The sequence below is a fragment of the Pleuronectes platessa genome, chromosome 22, assembly GCF_947347685.1.
Source record: "Pleuronectes platessa chromosome 22, fPlePla1.1, whole genome shotgun sequence".
NCBI classification, from domain to species: Eukaryota; Metazoa; Chordata; class Actinopteri; order Pleuronectiformes; family Pleuronectidae; genus Pleuronectes; species Pleuronectes platessa.
Window position 1 is genome coordinate 18,571,398 of NC_070647.1, and position 21,832 is coordinate 18,593,229.

Genomic DNA, 21,832 nt, shown 5'->3' on the forward strand with positions numbered 1-21,832 from the left:
ATAAAATGAAATCTCTTGTATTTTCCCACCAGATGAACTTGGTGGATCATTCATGTGAATCAGTTGAATATCAGATTAAATCTCAGCCTCCAGCTCCGAGTCTTTATTTCTTATTTCAGTTTGAATGAAGCCGTCGAGAATCTTCTGAGATCAGCTCCTCGTTATTCTTCCTCATATTTGGGTCACATCCCTGCCCCCCCCCCCCCCAATTTACATAATAACCCAAAAACCACATCCAACCTCCTTTTTGTTTTCATGTCCTCAGACACACTCTGCTGTGAGTTGTTTGTGTTGTTGTTTGTCTGCTAGTTGTGTTGTGTTGTTGTGTCTCTGCTGGTTGTGTTGTTGTGTGTCTGCTAGTTGTGTTGTTGTTTGTCTGCTCGCTGTGTTGTGATGTTGTGTCTCTGCTGGTTGTGTTGTTGTGTGTCTGCATATTGTGTGTCTGTGTGCAGCTCACTGGAGCAGATTGTGTCTCCAGTCTCGTCCCCAGTGTCGTGTTTATCATCGTGAACACAAACACTGAACTGGAGCTGCTGTCGAATGTTGATAAGAAGTGAACGAGAACTAATCTGTTGTTTTATGAAAATTTTAATACAAAACAGATTTTGAAAGATAAAACATACTGAAGCACAACAAGGATCTAAAATTGATTGATGATATTTTCTATTGATTGTTGTTCTTTAATGTCCTGATTTTCCTTCAATACAGAAATACTGAAATACGTGTTTCATGTTTTCAGGAATTATTATTACTTGAATTATGAATTATTAGCATTAATTATTATGATTGTCTAATACTTTGTGGTTAGTATGAAACTAAAATACTTAAGTTAGCATTTAGCTGAGAGCAGTGCATCTTGACAATTGATCAATTTTGTTCTGATGTATTTTTTATTTTATATATTTGTACATTTAATATATTTGGAACTTTTATTGTTTCTTTGACAAAATATTTAATGCTGACCCTTTGACATGACAAATGTGTCAACTCACCAAATTGAACTGAAATTTTCAGAATGTGCAGAATTTGTAATTAAATAAATTCGTTGAACATTTTACAGAAACTAATATTTGGTTCATCATTACTGAGCTGTCGAGCTGCTGTAGTTCCCACTTCCGTCCAGCAGGGGTGAGGCTTTCACCACTTTACACCAACACGACCTGATCTTGTCTTTTTTTTCACGTCTTCTTCTTCTTCTTCTTTTTCTTCTTCTTCTTCTACTTCTTCTCCTTCTTCTTCTTCTTCTTCTGCAGATTCCTGTCTTCTACCTTCAGCTGGAGTCTGAAGCTGAGACTGATTCCTGTAGAATAAACTCAATAGAAGACTTAGAACATGTGGAGGTGAAAGGGATTTGTCTTCATTTAAATAAAGAGTTTCCTCCTCCTCCTGCTCCTGCTCCTCCTCCTCCTGCTCCTGCTCCTGCTCCTCCTCCTGCTCCTGCTCCTCCTCCTCCTGCACATGCGCAGACCGTCGCTGCTGCAGTTTGAGGAAGTTTCACTTTTCACTCTGAAACTCACCTGAGCTCATTTAGCAGTTTCCTGTTTGTTTGTTTGTTTGTTTGTTTGTTTGCACTGAACCTCCGACACCACCTGGCGCTTCGACAGGTAAACTCGTGACGTCACACCGTCACTTAGTTCGATTAACGACTTTTTATGTCTCAGGTGCGAGTTTTAAAATGTGACGTCATCATCCGTTTTCCCTCTTTCAGGACGCGGCAGATATGACGTCAGCATCTGACCTGGAGCAGCTCGCGGACATTGGTGAGTTTAAAAATACACAAGTTACATTTTGTGTGTGTGTGTGTGTGTGTGTGTGTGTGTGTGTGTGTGTGTGTGTGTGTGTGTGTGTGTGTGTGTGTGTGTGTGTGTGTGTGTGTGTGTGTGTGTGTGTGTGTGTGTGTGTGTGTGTGTGTGTTTTGTGTGTGTGTGTGTTCTCTTGCCCTCTGATTGTTTCCTGTCTCTTATCAGATGATTGTGTTTATAAGAAACTTCCCTCAGAAAACACGCCTCAGATAATCAGAGGAATGTGTTTGAACTAGTTTCATGTTAAATCCTGTTTGAACTGGTTTCATATTAAATCATCAGGCTACATTAGTTTGTGATCTGAGAGTTTTCATTTTCTGTTTCTGGTTTGATTTTCAATCAACCTGTGACGATAATTTATTATTTTTATTTATATTGGTGCCGTTTCACTCCTCGTGTTACTTCCTGTTTCAGTTTAAAATCATTTTTGTGAATCTTCTTCTCGTCTGTTTGTCGTTTCGTTGTGTGTCTGTGTTTAACTGTGACAGAGCTGCAGAGGGAGGATGAGGAGGATGAGGAGGAAGATGATCAGACGTGTGTCACAGATGCTCCGCCCTCAGTCCTCCCTGACTCCTCCCACCCGTATTACGACGTGGCTCGACACGGCGTCCTGCAGGTCTCAGGTCAGTGCAGCTGAGCTTCTTGCATCACGATCAGTAAGAAGCTGTTCCAGTTGAGGATGAACAGAGTTTAAATAAAGTTCTCTCTAACTGGTCGGTCTCAGGAGACGACCGGTACGGCAGGAAGCTGATCGTCTTCAGCAGCTGCTGTTTGCCTCCATCGCACCAGCTGAACCACCGCCGGCTGCTGGAGTACGTCCACGAGTCCGGCTGCTCGCAGGAATCACCCGTGTGACGCAGAGCTTACTGACAACTTGTCTGTGGTGCAGGTACCTGAAGTTCACGCTGGACCAGTACGTGGAGATGGACTACATCCTGGTCTACTTCCATCACGGTCTGAGGAGCAGCAACAAGCCGTCCATGAAGTGGTTACGAGAAGCGTACAACGAGTTCGACAGGAAGTGAGTCACCTCAGGTTCTAACCCGACCCTGGAACCAGAAGACCTTCTCAAAGTAAAGTCCTCACGTTGTTTCAGGTACAAGAAGAACCTGAAAACTCTTTACGTCGTTCATCCCACGAACTTCATCCGAATCGTCTGGAACATCTTCAAACCTCTGATCAGGTAGAGAAGCTCTCAGCTGCTGAGTCTCCAGCTCGCGTCACTTCTCACTTTCCTCTGTTTCCTTCAGCCACAAGTTCGGGAAGAAGTTGACCTACGTGAACTTTCTGGACGAACTGAGAGAACACGTGAACTACGAGCAGCTCATCGTCCCACCGGACGTCCTCAGGTACAAGTCAGGTGACCTCTGGTACCAGTCAGGTGACCTCAGGTACGAGTCAGGTGACCTCTGGTACCGGTCAGGTGACCTCTGGTACCGGTCAGGTGACCTCTGGTACCAGTCAGGTGACCTCTGGTACGAGTCAGGTGACCTCTGGTACCAGTCAGGTGACCTCAGGTACGAGTCAGGTGACCTCTGGTACCAGTCAGGTGACCTCTGGTTCCGGTCACGTGACCTCAGGTGAGTTTTAATTTGAATCAGAATAATAATCAGTTTTTCTCAGACATGATGAAAAGTTACGAGCGGCTCAGAAAGGCGGAGCCCCTCCCCCAGTGAAGAGGCCGCCGCCCCGCCCCCCCCTGCCCACTCAGCAGTTTGGAGTCAGTCTTCAGTAGTGAGTCTGTTCTCTGACACTTTTTATTAAAACAACACAACTGATCATAAACTCATCGATGAGTCGAACGTGTTTGTTTGAAGCATCAGAGAGAAGAACCGGGACGAGCTGATTCCTCCGGTGCTGCTTCAGACGGTTCGATACCTGAAGGACAACGGTGAGACACCCGCCCCCCCAGAGTCTGATCCACAGGACAAACACACAACTGTTCCATTGTCTCTGTGTCTCCAGTCTCATTGTGTGTGTCCCTGTGTCTCAGGTCTGAGGACACAGGGACTCTTCCGGCGCTCGGCTCGTGTTCAGATCATTAAGGACGTTCAGAAGCTCTACAACCTCGGTGAGTGAGTCTCTATCTGCAGCAACAGGAAGTGAAGAGGCTGTTTCTTTTACTATCAGCTGAGTTTTAAAGAAAAATGATGATAATTTCTCTGTTTGTCTTTGTTTTGATCCAGAAATCACTTAATTTATAGACTTTTCTAATATATAAATATGTGTGTGTATATCTTTGTGTCCTTCTTGAAGGGAAGCCTGTGAACTTTGATCTTTACGGTGACGTCCATGTTCCGGCTGTGATCCTGAAGACGTTCCTCAGAGAACTCCCTGAACCCGTGCTCACGTTCCGGGTCTACAGCCAAGTCCAGGACATCCTCAGTGAGTCACCCTGGAGAAATGATCTATAGTAGTTATTTATTCATCTAAATTAATTAGTTTATATCATTTGTAAATCTTTGTTTTCTCCTGCGTCTCAGACGTGGAGAACATCCTCCGTGTGACGACGTGCAAACAGATTGTTGAAAGTCTTCCTGAACACAACTTCATCGTGTTGAAGTTTCTGCTGAGTTTCCTCCACATGGTGAGCTTCATTTCATCTGATCTGAATTCATCAGATCAGATGAAATCAGATCAGAATCGTTTCTCTTCAAGGTTTAAACATCGTAGAAGATTCAGTTTCACTCTCGTTGCTGCACATGTTTGAAGTCATCAGTGTTTGTTCGTTTGATTTATCGTGTCTGTGGTTAATCGATGACGAGCCTGTCTGTGATTGGTCGTCTCAGGTGTCTCAGGAGAGCATCAGTAACAAGATGAGTGCGTCCAACCTGTCCTGTGTGTTCGGGGTGAACCTGCTCTGGCCTCGTCACGGCTCCATCTCCCTCACGGCTCTGACGCCCATCAACATCTTCACCGAGCTGCTCATCGAACATTTCCTCCCGGTGTTCGCTTCTCGCCGTCCGGCTGGAGAAGTGGAGCCGTGAGGCAGCAGGTCGGCGCCGCTCTGGATCCTCCAACACGTCGCTCTACATCCATAAAGATCTGCCTCGTGTCAGACGACGACTGAATGAAATCTGTTCCCAGGATGTTTTGACCTTTAGTTTGAAAAAGAGCAGATTGACTGAACCCTCCTCAGCCGGTGTCTCCAGAGGTTGAACCCTCCTCAGCCGGTGTCTCCAGAGGTTGAACCCTCCTCAGCCGGTGTCTCCAGAGGTTGAACCCTCCACTCTGAGGATTTGATGCTTCACTGTCGAGCAGCTCTGAGCTCGTTAGTTCTTTGTATTCCAGGTGTTAGCTGAGCTGCTTGTTTTCTTCACCTTCTCCACCCACATTTCATTCTGACAAACCGTAAACACAAAACATGCCTTTAAATAAATAAATAGCCATTTATTAATGTTTGAATTCACATTTCAGCTTCTGACCTTTGACCTTTTTATACTAAAATGCACTTGTTACGTTTCAATAAATCAGCTGAAAGTCCAAAACATGTTTGTCGAGGTCAGAGATTTTTATTGAGGGAACATTTGTTCCTGATTCTGTGTAAAAGACAAACACTCACTGGAATCAAAGGATTTGTTCTTGAATTTGTTTATTAATGATTCAATTTTTTGTAAGAACTTGGTACAAAAAAGTGAGACTACTCTTTAACCATTTACCAACGTCCATCCATCAAGTTGTTAATGCATCATAAAGAAGAAAAAACTACATTGGCATATTTAAGACAAACACTTTCCTATACACACTATCCACTGGACAGTCCCCTTAGCAATGACAAAGAAACTTCTACTTCAACAGACATTTTCATTTCCATCTAAACGCCCTCGTCTCGTCGGCGCCTCCTTGTGGCGTAAATCATACAAAGAGTCAGAATGCAGAACCAGCAAACCATAGAAATGTTCTGTTCTTTTTTTTGCTCCTTGATAAAAGAATATAAAAATGTTCTACGTCTTTTTTCTTATTTGTTCAAATGTTGAGTTGTGTATTAAAATAGATCTGTTTAAGCACTGCACAGTTTCTCCCGGAGAAGATTTCTAGAAATGGATGACGAGGTCGGGGGCGGGTGATGGGAGGGGCCTTTTGTAACGGTTGATTCCCAGGGGGCGGGGTCTGAAGGGGGCGGGGTCAATGTGACAGAGCGCTGATATGGTTTGTTCACGTCACCGGGAGCGTTCGGCTCTCAGGTGAAACTCAAACTGATCCGGAAGCAGCTGCTCACTGATCATGACTCGTTTGAAAAGGCAAATGAACCAGAAACAATCAGCTGATAAATAACTTTTGTTTCCCACAGTTTTTACATGTTTCTTTATTATAACTGTTTATTCTGATCCGAACAAAACAAGATGTCTGACGTCTTCAGATTCATCTTGATAATTAACGAACTCCAGGTTCCGTATTTGGACTTTAAACGTTTCTATTTTATTTGTCATGGTCGAGAGTTCGAGGTCTGAACCTTTAAATTAGAAGATTAAACAGATTTCAGGTCAGAGTCTGTTTACGGGAAGAATCGGTTTAAATTTAGAAAGTTTGAATGAATCAGTTTCTGTCAGACAAAGTTTTAAAAAGCTTGGTTTGACTTTTTATAAAGTTTCAGATGCATGAAGTTTCGGATCGAGAGGAAGTGGCTTCACTGATCGACCTTCACATCTGCTTCAGGAACATTATCATGATATATTTATTAGTTTAACTTTGAGTCGGACTTGTCGAACCAGGATTTAATTTCTATGCAGACAAAGTTTCTCCAACAACACGGATCAGTATCTTCGATACGTCACAGAACAAACACACGATCAGGATATGATGCAATTCAAATAAAATCATCTCTAAGTCTTTTCTCTTTTCTGGATAAAGGCATTTTTCTCTGAATTATTTCCACCGTTTGTTCATGTTTGTGCATCAGCAGGTGTCAGAGGCTGGAAATAAAAAATGGACTAAATCTACGTCTCAACATTTAGACGGAACCTCTCTGGACCAGCAGGAAGACAAGTGAGGTCGATGGGGGGGGGGGGGGCGGCGTCCCGGGTCTCTGTGGTGTCCCCAGGACGCCGTCCTCTGCGTCCCGCTCGTCCACCGACGGTCAAAGTGTTGTTGCAGTTTGACAGAGTGGTCCCATGTGTGAGTGACTGGTTTCTACGAGAACCTGGATCAAAGGACGGTTCGTCTTCAAAGGCTCGTCGCCGTGGAAACGCTCCCAGACACCAGTAAAAAAAGATTCAACGCCAAAAACCACCACCGGGCGGAGACAGGAGGACGGACGCACAGCGGACACGTGAGGAGCCGTCCCAGTACAAAAACAAAGAGTTTTTGGCATATTTTCTATACTGGTTAAAGGGGAACGGGGGGTGAGCGGGTGCATCGCACGTGGACTCAGGCGTCGACGTGTTGTGTTCGAGTGCAGCTGGGAACAAACCAAACTGGAGCTGGAACTGTTTGTTTCCTCAAACAAGAAAATGAGCTGATTCTGGTTTTAAGAAGCAGAAACAAAGGAAATGACAGAAAAGCATCAAATCTAAATTTAACACGGAAACGTTTTCACCTTTTAGAAGAACAAGGTCTGAAATCACGTTTTAAATTTAAAGGAGACATAAGATGTTTTTGTGAATTTAAAGTTCTGCAGTTAAAAAGCTTTCACTCTGTTCTCAAGCTCCTGGAGCGCCTCAAGTTCCTCAATCTCCTCAATCTCCTCAACCTCCTGAAGCTCCTGAAGCTCAGCTCCTCAACCTCCTGGAGCTCCTCAAGTTCCTCAAGCTCCTCAACCTCCTGGAGCTCCTCAAGTTCCTCAAGCTCCTCAACCTCCTCAAACTCCTGGAGCTCCTCAAGTTCCTCAAGCTCCTCAACCTCCTGAAGCTCCTGAAACTCCTCGAGCTCCTCAAACTCCTGGAGCTCCTGAAGCTCAGCTCCTCAACCTCCTGGAGCTCCTCAAGTTCCTCAAGCTCCTCAACCTCCTGAAGCTCCTGAAGCTCAGCTCCTCAACCTCCTGGAGCTCCTCAAGTTCCTCAAGCTCCTCAACCTCCTGGAGCTCCTCAAGTTCCTCAAGCTCCTCAACCTCCTCAAACTCCTGGAGCTCCTCAAGTTCCTCAAGCTCCTCAACCTCCTGAAGCTCCTGAAACTCCTCGAGCTCCTCAAACTCCTGGAGCTCCTCAAGTCCCTGAAGCTCCTCAACCTCCTGGAGCTCCTCAAGCTCCTCAATCTCCTGAAGCTCCTCAATCTCCTGGAACTCCTGAAGCTCCTGAAGCTCCTCCTCACTCGTCCAGATCATATTTCCTCACCATAACTTCACCAGAGCACCAAGAGCTGCCAGTCTGTCTATAGTCTCTCTGCTTTCATTTCCTATTTGTGCAGCTTTTTGAACATGAGAACATTTGACACTTATTAAAATGATCAACCTGAATATGTCTCCTTCAAAGAACAAACGTCGACCAAATAACTGAAAAACTAATGAATTCAAATCTGAATCAAACTCATGTTCTTGTTTCGTCAGTTTTACAAACAGGACTCGCTTCAGTTTCAGATGTTTGACAACCAAGAAAACCTGCGATGATGATATTAATAATCATAATAATCATAATAATAATAATACAACATATGTACAGTGATCCCCTTGAATACTCCAAACTTACATTTATCAACAGGCATCAGCATGAAAATACTAAAATCTCCACTAGAAACGCTAATTTCTGTAGTTTTATCTTAAATACTTTTTTCTTTGACTTTAACTCTATTAATACTGAAAAAAAGTTATTCTCTGTTTTTGTTTGAAGGCTCGTTTACATACACCATGAAACATCTTCCTGAATTATTATGGCAAAAAACATTGTTCATAGGAGAATGAGAACAAACATCTACTCAGATATATCAATGTACAGTCGCTCACTTGCATCCGCGCTCGTTTGCGCTCTGCGACCGACTCGCCCGCTCTCTCTCTCTCGCTAAGCCACAACGTTTTCATACCTGTGTTAAAAAAGGGAAATATCTTTCGGAGCGCGCAGAAAAGCTCCTGCTGTCCTGCGGCGGCTCAGTCGTCTAACGTTTTGTAATAAATACATTAAGGCCAAGAACATGAATAAATAGAAAAGAACTTAAAAAAAGAAAGAAATCTCGTAAGCACTGTAGGTGTTGGAATTTAAAAAATACTTGAATCGAGTGTCGATGGAAACTCTGAAAGAAATCCCCGTCCTCGAGGACCGCAGGGGGCGGGGCTAGTTGTTGCCACTGTCCTGGCTGTGGGCGTGGCTCTTCTGCAGGGGCGTGTCCGACGGCCCCGGGGCGGCGGTGCTGGTGGGTTTGATCCAGGACTGGGAGAGCAGGGAGGTGGCGATGGTGGCCGTGGTGGTCATGGTGACCTGGATGAGCTGGTCGCGCTGGATCAGCCGGATGAGAGACTTGAGGCGGTCGAGCGACGCGTGAGTATCTCTCTGCTGGTCGAGCAGGCGCTGCCTCACGTCCTGACACTGCTGCGGAAACAACACGGTCACTTCCTGTCTGTCACGTCACATGACCTCAGGCTGTCAATCAGCTGATCTACGACTTCATCGTTTAGGATTCATCACATAAAAGACCCCTTGTGTCTGGAGAGTGTGTGTGTGTGTGTTTGTGTGTGTGTGTGTGTGTGTGTGTGTGTGTGTGTGTGTGTCTGTGTGTGTGTGTGTGTGTGTGTGTGTGTGTGTGTGTGTCTGGAGTGTGTGTGTGTGTTTACCTTCAGCGTCTGGTTGAGTTGTTCGTCTTGTTCCTCCAGATGAGAACATTCTTTCTTCAGCTCGTTGTTTCTTCTCAGGAGTCGTCGCTTCTCCTCCTGCCTCACTGCTCGCACACACACACAAACACACACTTCATCAGAGCATGTACGACACACACACACACACACACTCATGTGAAGACTGATGCTTGTTCTCACCCGTCTTGTGTGTGACGTAGGACTGAACAAAGTTCTGAGGCCACGACATGTTTTCTTTGTTCAAAACCTGAGGAGCAGACGACATCATCATCATCATCATCTTCATCATCATCATCATCATCTGTTCGTCGGTTTTTATCTTTAAACTGTTCGATTGTTTGAATTAAAGAAAGATCCTGCAAACTGTTTCCATCTGTTTCCAGTCTTTATGCTAAGCTAAGCTAACTCTGTGAATGACTGCTGTCAGTGTAATGAGTGCAGTACCTTCTTCTGACACTTGGGGCAGTACCAGGGGCCCCTGGGGGGGGTTCTGAGGGGCGGCTGCAGGCAGGGGGGGTGGAAGGCTCGGGGGCAGTTGTGGCAGAGCTGCAGTTCTCCGTCCTCCTTACAGATGGCACAGTGGTCGTCATGCTCCACGTCCTCCTGAGGGGGCGCCAGAACACCAGTTAACATCACATTATTCAGATTTAATAAACTGGTTCTGTTTCGTTGAAGTTGAGTCAGAAACATAAAAACTGTGAAATGTGAAGCAGCAGTGAAATGACACAAAAAGGATTCTCATCGTTTTCTGTTCAAATTAGTTCACATTTAAATTTATTATTGGACAAAATTCAATATTTGAACTATCAGATAAAAACCAGACATTAATATTTCATGTTTATCAACCTCAGACGTTTACGTTTTCCCAGCTGATGAATATGTAATGAGACTGAAATTTTGACGTATTTTACTCTAAAAAACTTTGGATTTCTTGAAAATCTTCAGAAGTTCAATCGTTGTTTTCTGAATTTCACCAAATCAGAGAAACTTTTGTTTTTCGTCCACGAGAATTTGAGCTGAATATATTTTGTAACTTTTTGGAATTTGTGATAAAAGAAGTTAGAAGGTTTTTGAAAGTAAAACATGTTGGTGTCATGTGACGTACCTTCCAGCAGAAATCCTCAGAGTCTGGCGTGTGAATGGAAGCAGAGCAGAGGTTAGTGGCAGCGCACACGTAGAGGTTAAAGGTTAAAGGTTAAAGGTGAAGACGAGCAGCAGGACAACACCACAGAGGAAGGACCAGACAACGGTAAGGCTCCTTTCCTAACTCAACCATCTCCTTTCCTAACCACTCAATCACCTCCTTTCCTAACCACTAGTCTACACTATCGCATCCTAAAAGCTTAAACTCAAGAACACGAGTCAACACTTCTTCCTGTTTACATCACATGACCAGCGAAAGGTCATGTGACATGTTTTCAGGTGTGTTAGTGTGGGCGGAGCCTCAACAAAAGCAGTAGTTATTGAATTATTAGGTTATTATATTAGTTTTTGTTTTCTAGACTTGTTTCCTAATTTTTCTTCTCAAGCAGATTTGAGTGTTTTCTTTCTTTCTTAAAAACATGTTCATGTATGAAAGTTAGACAATTTGAAAGTTTTATTCTTCATTAATACGTTTTTGGATAATTAATTGAGATGATAATTTCAGTTCTGGATAAAGTTGAATGTGTTTTACCTCGTGCTGACAGGAAGAGGGCGCTGTTCAGGTAATGTGACGCAAGTCGTTTACGCTGCAGAAACAAAAACATCAGATTAAAACGTGAGAATTGTTTGAATCAGTGAAGTTGAATCTGTGAAGTTGAATCTGTGAAGTTGAATCAGTGAAGTTGAATCTGTGAAGTTGAATCAGTGAAGTTGAATCTGTGAAGTTGAATCAGTGAAGTTGAATCTGTGAAGTTGAATCTGTGAAGTTGAATCAGTGAAGTTGAATCTGTGAAGTTGAATCTGTGAAGTTGAATCAGTGAAGTTGAATCTGTGAAGTTGAATCTGTGAAGTTGAATCTGTGAAGTTGAATCTGTGAAGTTGAATCTGTGAAGTTGAATCAGTGAAGTTGAATCTGTGAAGTTGAATCTGTGAAGTTGAATCTGTGAAGTTGAATCTGTGAAGTTGAATCAGTGAAGTTGAATCTGTGAAGTTGAATCTGTGAAGTTGAATCTGTGAAGTTGAATCAGTGAAGTTGAATCTGTGAAGTTGAATCTGTGAAGTTGAATCTGTGGTCAGTACTTCTCTGACCTCGGGCTCGAACAGGCCGCTGTACGCCGGGTTGGCGGTGCTTCGTCTCTTTCTCTCCTGACGCTTCATCTGAATCTCTGCTCGGAAAAGAGACGTAAAATCATCATTTAATAAAACAGAAACCAACGTTTTCTTTCTTATTAATGAATATGAAACTCTTCACATGGAGCTCCTGAACGTGGACTCACCCTCCAGATGTTCCGTGGTCACGAGGCCGAGCGCGACCATGAAGGCGATTTTCTGTCAGAAGCAGAGAAGACGTGAGCGCAGCTGCAACGAGTCAGATTCATTCATAATAATAATAATCGGTCTGAAGGTTCTCACCTCGTGGTCCTCGTCCTCGTCCTTCTCCTGCGACGGGGACTTGGGAGTGGGCGGAGCCTCCTGTGGCGGCAGGTCGGCCCCCGGGGGCCGGTCGGTGCTGCTGGGCGCCGGCGGCTGGATTATTATCACCTGGTGACACAGACACACAAAGAAAGATTAAACTTCTGCTTTTCATTCTTCAACTTCGGATCAGAGGAAACATTTTCTAAAATGTATCTCAATATTAGAGAAATCAAAAGAAATTTCAACCTATTAATAATAAGAGTTTCTCTTTCAAAATAAAAGTCTTCTTCTGTGTCTTAAGTTTTAAATCTGTGACGTTTAAAGAAATATGATTTTCTGTTATGAATGTGAGTTTAAATCAAAGTGTTGATGGTTTCTTCTCGTCACTGACGTCTGATCAGTAAATGAACAGCAGCTCTACCTTGAGGGCGTCGCTGACAGCAGACGCTCCGTTTCCTGTGGCAGGAGAAGATGTAATGATGGCGTACGCCACGCCGGGTCCGGCAGAGGCGTGCTGGGCCGGACTGCTGGGGTCCGACCCCCCCGACGGGCCATGGGGAGGGGCCGGGTGTGGCGAGGCGTGCTGGGCCGGACTGCTGGGGTCCGGGCCCCCCGACGGGCCATGGGGAGGGGCCGGGGGCGGCGAGGCGGCGCTCTGGCTGTGGGGCTGCTGGTCGGGACTGAGGGTGCTGTTGGCGGTGGGCAGGGTGGGGCCCTGACTCTTGGGACTGACCACGGCGGGGGCCCTCTGCAGGCCGAGCGGCTGCGGCTCCTGACAGGGGCTGTGGGGAAGGCTGTCCGGGATCTGGGTCTTTGGCCTGACCTGCACAACGACCACGAGAAACTGTTAATGACGCCGACGGCTTCAGGACCTGAAACTAAACTCAGACGTCTCACTGTGATCTGAAGAAAACACACGTCTCTACACAGGTCAGCACAGAGACCACTGACAGGATGTAACCTCTCTCAACTTTCAAAATAAAACAAATAAACAGTTTAATACAACTTCACTTGACTCTGATACTAACAGCTGATGAGTTCCATAATCAAACCAGGCGCCCCTGGTGTGTGTGTACCAGTGTGTACCTGTGTGTGTGTGTGTGTGTGTGTGTGTGTGTGTGTGTGTGTGTGTGTGTGTGTGTGTGTGTGTGTGTGTGTGTGTGTGTTACCTGAGGTAGCACAGTGGCTGCTTGTCCTGCCAGCCGGTGCAGGGAGCTGACTTGAGGCACCTTGATGGGCACAGCAGTGAGAGTTCCCAGCATCTGAAACAAACCAACCAGTGACACCAGTTACACATGTGCAGCTGTTCACACACCTGCACTGGCGTCCCACTGCAGCGTTGAGTTTCTGTTTAATTCCTGTAAAGACTCAGAATCTCTGTCGGCTGCATCACACAGAGTTCATTCAGTTGAACCTCTGATGAAACTCTGAGCTTCACTAAACCTCCTGAAGGAAACTGAAATCCTCCATTAAACCAGTTCCCTCCTCACCAGTCAGGAGATTCTCTCTCTTCTCTCTGCACACGTCACTAATGAGGTGAAAGCAGCTGAAGCCTCAGTCGCTGCAGTTTGTTTAAATCTGACCCCAAAGCTGAACTTACAAATTAAAAACTACAACTTTTAATAATATGAACGTAAGTTACATTTTTAATCCTGTCTTAAAAAACATTTATGTTGTTTCATTAAATTGAGGTTGTATTATAAAACTATTCTTTATTATAAAACTGAATTTTTCAACTCCAGAAATTCAAACATATTTTACATTATTTCTGAAACGTCTAGAAGCAAACCCGAGGCCACGCCTCTTTATATTTGTATGTATTTACGTTGCGTACAGGATCCCTCTGGTGCCATCTGGTGGTGGTGTCTCGTATGAAAGTAACACCAAGACAGTTTTTCTAAAAACTAAAAACGTAAGAATAATTAAGAACGTGATTGAGTAGCGATGAGATCTGAACGTGTGTGTTTAACACCGTGTGTAAATCTCCACGCTACTGAACACGGAGCTCTTCTAGATTCTCATAAAGCTGTTTATGTTCCAGCTGCAGCAGCTTCCTGGTTCTGAGACCTGATGCTGGCGTTCAGTGGATCAGCTGACATCGACCAGCTCCAAGGTCAAACCTGCGCTGGCGTCTGAGCGGCTCATGGAGGACGCTGGACAGACGAGAGAGGCTGGACAGACGAGAGACGCTGGACAGACGAGAGGGACACATCAGGCTCAGAGTCCAGTCTGAATAAAGAACTGAATCTGATTGGATGGATTCAGAATGAAAACCTCCTCGTCTCTAACTTTCCCTCCGACTCCTCGTGTCCCTGCGTCGTCTCATCTGCTCGTCTGAAAACCTGAGAAATGAAATGAAGGAAACTTTCTCCTCCCCCCGTGGCCTCCCCTCCCCCCCCCCCCCCTCCCCTCCCTCCATTTCTTTGTATTGTGCTGCAGCCGCTCAGTGAGGGGGGGGGGAGGAGGCCGAGGCCTGTTCCCATGGAAACTGCAGAGATGAAAATTCTTGCAGTGCCGAGTCTTTCATTTCGTAATTACTGTTTCTTTACCTCCAAACCAGAGCTCCTCCTTCTCCTCCTTCTCCTCTCTCCTCCTCCTTCTCTCTCCTCTCTCGTCCTTCTTCTCTCTCCCCATCTCTCCTCTTTCTCCTCCTTCTCTCTCTTCTCTCCTCCTTCCCCTCTCTCGTCCTCCTCTCTCCCCCTCTCTCCAGTGACGTTAACAAACCATGAAACTGTTTATTTTATGATTGTTCTTTCTTTTAGATTCTAAAGTCCACACGTTGAGTGACAGACGGCAGCTCTGCAGCCCCCCCCCACCCCCCACCCCCCCCCCCCCACACACACACAGGAGGGAGCTGTGTATTCACTGGAAACACATGAAAGTGCCTCATGCTTTCTGATGAGGCCGACCGAGAGGAACGAACCATGCTAAAGCTTTCCCTCTGTTTCCAGTCTTTGTGCTAAGCTAAAGCTAAACACACAACTCGGACACGATTCTGTTTCAGCTGTTGTTTGAAAACACAACACAACCAGAAGGACTCGAGTCGTCCATCTTGGAAATGTGAAGATTGAATCATGGAGACAGATTCTCACAGGTTCTCTGAAGAGCTGGTTTCAGATTTCGTGGCGTCAGTTCATTTCTGTCACGACTGAGAAAACTACCTTCGTGTTGATATTCATATTTACAAGTCGTGCATTTTACATTTCCCTTCATCAAACAACCATAAGTTCAACATTACTGCTGTTACTGTCTTTTATAACTTATCTATTGACTGTTGTTTTATTTCCTACAGATTCTGTTTCTCAAACTTTCCTCCATGTTTGTGTTTTTTCCTTTTTCCATGATTGTAAAACATTTTGGTTAAACTCCTGTCGTTTTTAATGTGCTATAAATAACTCTAACTTGAATTCACTGTGGTTGAGTGTCCACGGAAACAATATGTTTATAAACTATGAATGATTTAATTTATCTGGATGAAAACGTGAAGCCACAGAAACTCGACTTCTCACTCTGAGGTGTTTGTGGACAGTTGGTTGTTCCTGCAGCCGCCAGCAGAGGACGCTGCCTGAGGCTCAGTTAGCCCTGACACACACACACATATACACACACACACACACACACACACACACACACACACACACACACACACACACACACACACACACACACACACACACACACACACACACACACACACACACACACACACACACACACACACACACACACCCCACCCCCTCCATCTTCAGCATGAAGGTGAATAAAGAATCTTTTCATTTCATTCATGCTCTGAGCTGCAGGACGATAAACTGATGCTGTGAACAGACTTCACAACAACATCAGTGTTCTTCATTATAACGAGTTCATAATAAACCTGAACATGACTCCAACAATCTGGATTCAAGAAGAACAAGACGGAGAAGACAACATCTGCACTACAGCTGCAAAAACCTACATTTATAAAAGAGACATTTAAGAGATTTAAGTCTGATAATAAAATCTTCTCCTTGATCCAAACGCCTCCTTGTGTGAATCTGTCCTCTGATGTAAGACACATGTTTTTATATCTTCATCAGGGAGCATTCAAAGTTCTGCAGGATGTCTTCAACCACCTTCATCAGCTGGAACCTGCTCCTCATGGACCAGTGGAACGTCCCCTGCATCAGAACCTGTTTATCATCCTGAAGCCTTATGAGGAACAAACAGAACGTCCTCAAGAGTCACGTCTTGATCCAGTTTCCTGCTGGGAACGTTCAGTCTTCAAACATCAGAACAACCTTTCTACGAGCCCAAACATCTGGACCCCCCCCCCCCCCCGCTCGCTGGGTGCAGTGTAGGTCTTAAACTCCTCCTCCTCCTCCACGAATCCAAATGGCCTCAAAACGCAGCGATTTCAAATACTAGATTTAACATTAAAGTCTCAGCTTGAATTCAAACTAGTTTAAACTGATGAATTAGGAACCGGATCGGAGACGATGTGTGTTCTCAGGTTCCTGATGAGTTAAAGTGTCTTTTGTCTTCTGGACAGAACGGATTCATCACGTCGTTAGCTGCTCTCAGCTCCGAGAGGGAAATCGTCTTCTTGAAGACGTCTCACGTCCTCCAGCTCTGATGAGACGAGGACGACCTTGGCAGCTGGTTAAAGAGGATGAAGAAGACTTCTGAGGGCGGCGGGATGAAGAGCAGATTCTCAGACCGATTCTGAAGCTTCTCTGTGTTCCTGCGCGTCAAGCTAACAGGCGCTAACACGACTGAAACAGCTCATCACCAGAAGCTCTGGAATCTCCTTGTCTCTCCAAGTGGACGTCTTCGTCTTCTACGTGTCCGGCTCCTCTTCTTCATCCCGTTTGTGGTCTTCCAGTTTCACGTGAACCCATGAGCTGCTTGTTTCCAGATGAAGCTGAGTTTTCAGTCCTCATCACGTTCACATTTAAACACAGAGATTAAAATCCAAACTGAATTAGAACGAGTGGTGAAAAGTTCTCGTCCCTGAGTCGTGTTCCTCTTGTTTGCAGCTGCTCTCACTGACGTGTCGGGACAAAGCAGCTCTACCTTGTGCACTCGTGCGGAGCAACAAACCCATTACACCTCATTATTGATCTCCAAATAAGCAGCCAGGTGGTCGAGAGGACCCCCCCCCCCCCCACACACACACACACACACACACAGAGGGCGAGCGAGGCTGAGGAGAGCGAGGGAATGTGTCCAGATGACGGCTGAACGACAGAGGAAGGTCATGATGAAAACACATGTGGGCATTGTTTCACTTTAAATGAGGGGGGGGGGGGGGGGGGCAGACTGAATCCTAACTGACCAAGACATGAAACTTCTTCTGTTTATCTGACACTTCCTCTCACTGTGTGAACCTCACATGATAACTGACAACACATCTGCTGCTTCAGTTCATGTGAGTTGTGTTGTTTCATTAAGCTCCAAACACACACAGGGACCACAGGCTGGTTCCCCCCCGACTGAACAACAAGCAGGAAGTCGTCGCTGCTTCACCCAGACACACAAACTGACTCCGAGCCAACACACAGCTGATCGTCAGCTTGACACGCCACCTGTGTCTGTGACCTCTAGTGTCTGTGACCTCTAGTGTCTGTGACCTCTAGTGTCTGTGACCTCCCGTGTCTGTGACCTCCCGTGTCTGTGACCTCCCGTGTCTGTGACCTCCAGTGTCTGTGACCTCCAGTGTCTGTGACCTCCAGTGTCTGTGGCTCTGAGAAGCTTGTGGGCTCCAGCTCCAGAGAACAGGCGTGGAGGTCACATGACCAGAGACCCTGAGCCTTCGACCTTTAGTAACTGTGTGGACACGTCTTACAGGTGAAACAATCTGCTGTTTGTCATGGTGCAGATGTTTCAGATGTTTCAGATGTTCCAGGTGTTCCAGGTGTTCTACATGTTTCAGCCATTACCTGAGACGGAGGCAGCTCCCCAGCTCTCCGGCTGCTGAACGCGTGGACTCCGGCGGTCTGGAGGTTGAGGGGGGGGGGCTGCAGCGGCTCCGAGCTCGCCACCTTCTGTCCGTTGAGGTGTGCGGTCACCATGGACCCGGGAGCCTTGGCCGGCACCACAGAGATGGCGATGCTCTGGCTGGGCGGCTTGATGAGGGACAGCGGCTTGGTCGTCCCTACAGGACAAGTTCTGACCGCCAGCTTCTGTGAGGAGAGAGAGACAGACAGGTTAGATCCTCTGGATCGCCCCCTGGTGGCTGGCTGCAGTATGGCTCATAAACCCCGCCTCCTCCATGTTAGCAGATGGGACGTGGACCAAACTAAGTAGACGCTCAATACATTAGATCATTTGAGGTAGTTCAACATCTCACTGTGTGTTCAAGTTTCTGATAAGTTTGGTTTTAGTTATTTGATTAAATAAAAATAAAGTTTTTATTGGTCAAGCAGGTGTTGGGGGGGGGGGGGAACCTGTTTTTATCTGATTTGAAGTCAGTGGTTCACTGAAATAGACTCTGGACTTTATTAATATCACATGTCATGAGAAACTTCTGACTCTTAAACTCTGAGAACATTTCAGAGCCTGAAGTTTATCACTGTCACTGAGTGAAGAGGCTGAATCCGTCATTTTACTGAAGTAGAGAATGTCTGTACTTTTACGTCCTCTGCTGTTAATGCTTCTGTAAAACTGACCCTGAAGCTGCTTGTCTACTGACTCACTACTGACAGACACACACACACACACACACGCACACGCACACACCCCTCCCCCACCTCCTCCTCTTCAGCCTGGAAAAGAAAATACACCTCGAGATAAGTACATCTCACTTTCCCCTCCGCTTCACCCTCGCTCTGCTGAAAAGAAGAAGCTCTGTAAATATTTCATATTCCATCCCACTGCCCTTCTCATCCCAGCACCACCACCACCACCACCACCAGCGCTCTCATGCCTTTCTATGCACTGGGTTTGTGAGAGGAAGGGGGGGGGGGATATTTATTCTTCTCTGGCCGAAGCAGTTTTGTGCATCCTCTTTAAAAAATAAAAATAAGATGCGTGTTACAGTTTAAAAGCATTTTCATCAACACCAGAGAAGAAGTAGAGCACTCACACTATATATATTTATATATCAAGTACGTGTGTGTTTGAAGGAAATAATCCTGTGTTGATTATATTTCATATCTCCAGCTTCATTCGATTGATTCCACAAAAGTTTCTAAATGAAATGATGTCAGCTGATTTTTCCTCCTCAAAGAAACTAACACACAAACACACCCACACACAAACACACCCACACACACACACACACACACACAAACACACACAGCAGCATTAGTCTCTATTATTCAGCCTGTGAAGGGGGGGGGGGGGGGGGGGGGCTCATTTCGGGCCTTGCTGCTGCATCACTAATCAGTTAGTCCTCCTTAAAAAAACGGCCAGACACTTAAGGTGGAACTGAAGTGTTTTCATAGGGTGGAGGATCCAGCGGCGGGGGAGGGGGGAGGGGGAGGGGAAATATAAATATACAACTCCTAAAGTAATATATATATAAAAACTGTGACAATATTAATTTTTATCTTGAATGATAAAGTTATAAAGCAGAGCACAAGCCACATGGATCTGTGGGTCTGTGTCTGTTTCTGTCGATGATTCAAGATGGAACTGAGGTTTGATATTTTACAGTTTAACCATAAACCATAAATTACCATCTTTTCTTGTTTCAAATGAAAGTTTTCATATCAGTGGTTCACTGCTGATACTGAGTCTTGGTTATTTAAGACTGTGACTCAATGTGTCTCTGGGTTATTCTACTTTTCTTCTTCTCTCTGATTCCACAGAAGCAGCGTCAGCCGCCTTCTTTCACTCGTGTTGTTGTTTATTAACAAAGAGCCGGGCGGCCATTGTTTCACCGGATCAATGTGATCCACAGGCGGGCCCTGCACCGGGGCCCAGGGCCGCCGCTCGCCATTCAGCCTGTGCTGGAGCAGGGCCACCTCCGATTGTCTCAAAGGTCACATCTCATCTAGCGACCTCTCAGGGCTGAGAGCCGAACCCAGGCCCTCCTGGAGGGAGGGGACGGGGGGGCAGCAGGTACCACAGAGACTACAAGAAGCTCAGAGAGGTTTTATTCTGAAACACCGGGCGTTAGATTCAAAGAGGAAGTGATTCTGTGAATGTTGTTGTGTTCTCATTTAACCGATTGTTCTAATTCTCTGATAAAAAAAGAAAGTAGTGAAACATTCATCAAGATTTTACCAAACTAACGTTGGAGTAAACAAATCATATTAACTTATACTGAATGGGAACTATATATTCTATTTTTTTAAAGTGAAAACTGTAAATTTTGACCTTTATGCATAAATAAAAATACGTACAAAAATGAACTGACTCTTCTTGTAGTTTGTTTGTTAGTTTGATCAGGAAATAAACGGTGAAATGGTCTAAACGTGTTTTTAATAAGCTGCAGATTGATATTTGAGTCCGGACGTGCAGACGGGTTCTGCCGGATCCTGGAGGAACCTTCAGACCAGGATTAACTGACAGGAAATGACCTTCTGGGTTCTTCAGAGGCTGCGAGGGATTTACCCTGAAGAGAAAACCTGTGACTTGAATACAGCGATAGCCCGACATGCTGAAATGAAACTGATATGCATCTGAAACACCCGACTAACAGGGGGTTTACTGAATGTCAGAGAAACTAATTCATTCTGAACCGGCCTCTGGCGATTTGAAACTCTGGTGAAATCCCGGAGAACGAGGTCAGAGTCACATGGTCGAGACTGAACAGCGTTAAAACCAGAATCTGAACCTGTTCCTTTCTCCTCAGTGTTTCCATCCAGCTGCTGTTGGTCTTTATAAACTGACATCAGGTCAGTCCTACAGGATTTAATGTTCTTTATGTTCCTCAACTCCTGAAAACGACAGATTAAGTAAGAAACCTTCATCTGTTTGGTTGATTAGTGGAGAGAACTCATTATGTTCTAAACCAGCTGCTGCTCATCCACATGTTAATACTGACTCTTATTAATATCTTTATTTTGATCTGTCAGCAGGAAGCTGCAGTGCATGCCACTGGCTCCTGATTGGTGGATCCCGACCCCTGACCAGACGTCTGTGTTCGCCTCCTAACGAGCCTTTTTCTCCGGGTTCAGTTTCCGACTGTGTTAATTGGACGCAGGCAGCCGAGGCTTTCCTCAGCTTCCACCTTCCGTCCACGCGCTCTAATGACGGCCGGACGCCGTGATGCCTCAGCGGGGGGGGGGGGGGGGGGGCAGCTACCTGCATCCACTTAGGAGCCGAGGATTCACTTCGGTGCCGTCCCTGTATCCAAGCTGGTGACCATCAAACTGCCACGAGCAACCACCAGCTGGGACTGGAGAACCAGTTCAACCAGAAGTTCAACCAGAGCAGAGAACACGTGAACCAGGAGGAGTGCAGGGAAACGTCTCCTGGTTCAGATTCCTTCAGTCATGTTCTTCCTCCTCTTCTGAACAAACAGCTGATTCAATCCAGCACCAGGTCTAATCTCAGTGTTTCTCTGAGCCGCTCACTTCACTCTCCAGTAGACTGACTCTCCTGTGGTTGTTGGTTTTCACCGACCAGAGCAGTTAGGTTCATATGAACTCACTTCCATATTTGACCCAGACCTCATCAGTTAATCGTCTCAGTGACATTTGTACCAAACGTGAGGAGCTGTTGTGGTTTGAAGACATCAGGTGAGAACTCCTCTCCAGCACTGGTCTGTAGTTGATCTCCAGATGGAGGCCGTCCTGCTGAGGCGTCTCCTTCAGGACCAGTTCAACAG

The 21,832-nt window shown here is 45.6% G+C and overlaps 2 protein-coding genes and 1 long non-coding RNA gene across 3 annotated transcripts in view; 1 reads left to right on the forward strand and 2 right to left on the reverse strand.

Moving 5' to 3' along the window:
• Positions 1–1,463: 1,463 nt before the first annotated feature.
• On the forward strand, positions 1,464–5,745 carry LOC128428467 (rho GTPase-activating protein 8). The gene is made up of 13 exons (XM_053414645.1): positions 1,464–1,604; positions 1,709–1,760; positions 2,291–2,425; positions 2,527–2,614; positions 2,692–2,823; positions 2,899–2,985; positions 3,053–3,151; positions 3,426–3,536; positions 3,620–3,693; positions 3,796–3,873; positions 4,059–4,187; positions 4,286–4,389; positions 4,592–5,745. The coding sequence occupies exons 2-13, from the start codon at positions 1,721–1,723 to the stop codon at positions 4,787–4,789; spliced, it is 1,275 nt and encodes a 424-aa protein (XP_053270620.1). The 5' UTR covers positions 1,464–1,604; positions 1,709–1,720; the 3' UTR covers positions 4,790–5,745.
• Positions 5,378–7,598, reverse strand: LOC128428468 (uncharacterized). Its single transcript, XR_008333797.1, has 2 exons — positions 7,524–7,598; positions 5,378–7,446 (listed from the first exon to the last, which is right to left on the reverse strand). It is a non-coding gene; the product is annotated as an uncharacterized LOC128428468 (long non-coding RNA).
• A 1,400-nt stretch (positions 7,599–8,998) lies between these two features.
• The window catches only part of phf21b (PHD finger protein 21B), a 39,329-nt gene continuing 26,495 nt past the window's right edge, over positions 8,999–21,832 (reverse strand). Inside the window, exons 3-14 of the mRNA XM_053414646.1 lie at positions 17,994–18,236; positions 13,245–13,337; positions 12,497–12,898; positions 12,073–12,201; positions 11,937–11,988; positions 11,749–11,825; positions 11,192–11,246; positions 10,622–10,644; positions 9,961–10,119; positions 9,697–9,763; positions 9,499–9,602; positions 8,999–9,256 (exon numbers count right to left, since the gene is read on the reverse strand). Coding sequence (XP_053270621.1) covers positions 9,002–9,256; positions 9,499–9,602; positions 9,697–9,763; positions 9,961–10,119; positions 10,622–10,644; positions 11,192–11,246; positions 11,749–11,825; positions 11,937–11,988; positions 12,073–12,201; positions 12,497–12,898; positions 13,245–13,337; positions 17,994–18,236 — 1,659 coding nt within the window. The 3' untranslated portion in view covers positions 8,999–9,001. The remainder of the gene's footprint in view (positions 9,257–9,498; positions 9,603–9,696; positions 9,764–9,960; positions 10,120–10,621; positions 10,645–11,191; positions 11,247–11,748; positions 11,826–11,936; positions 11,989–12,072; positions 12,202–12,496; positions 12,899–13,244; positions 13,338–17,993; positions 18,237–21,832) is intronic.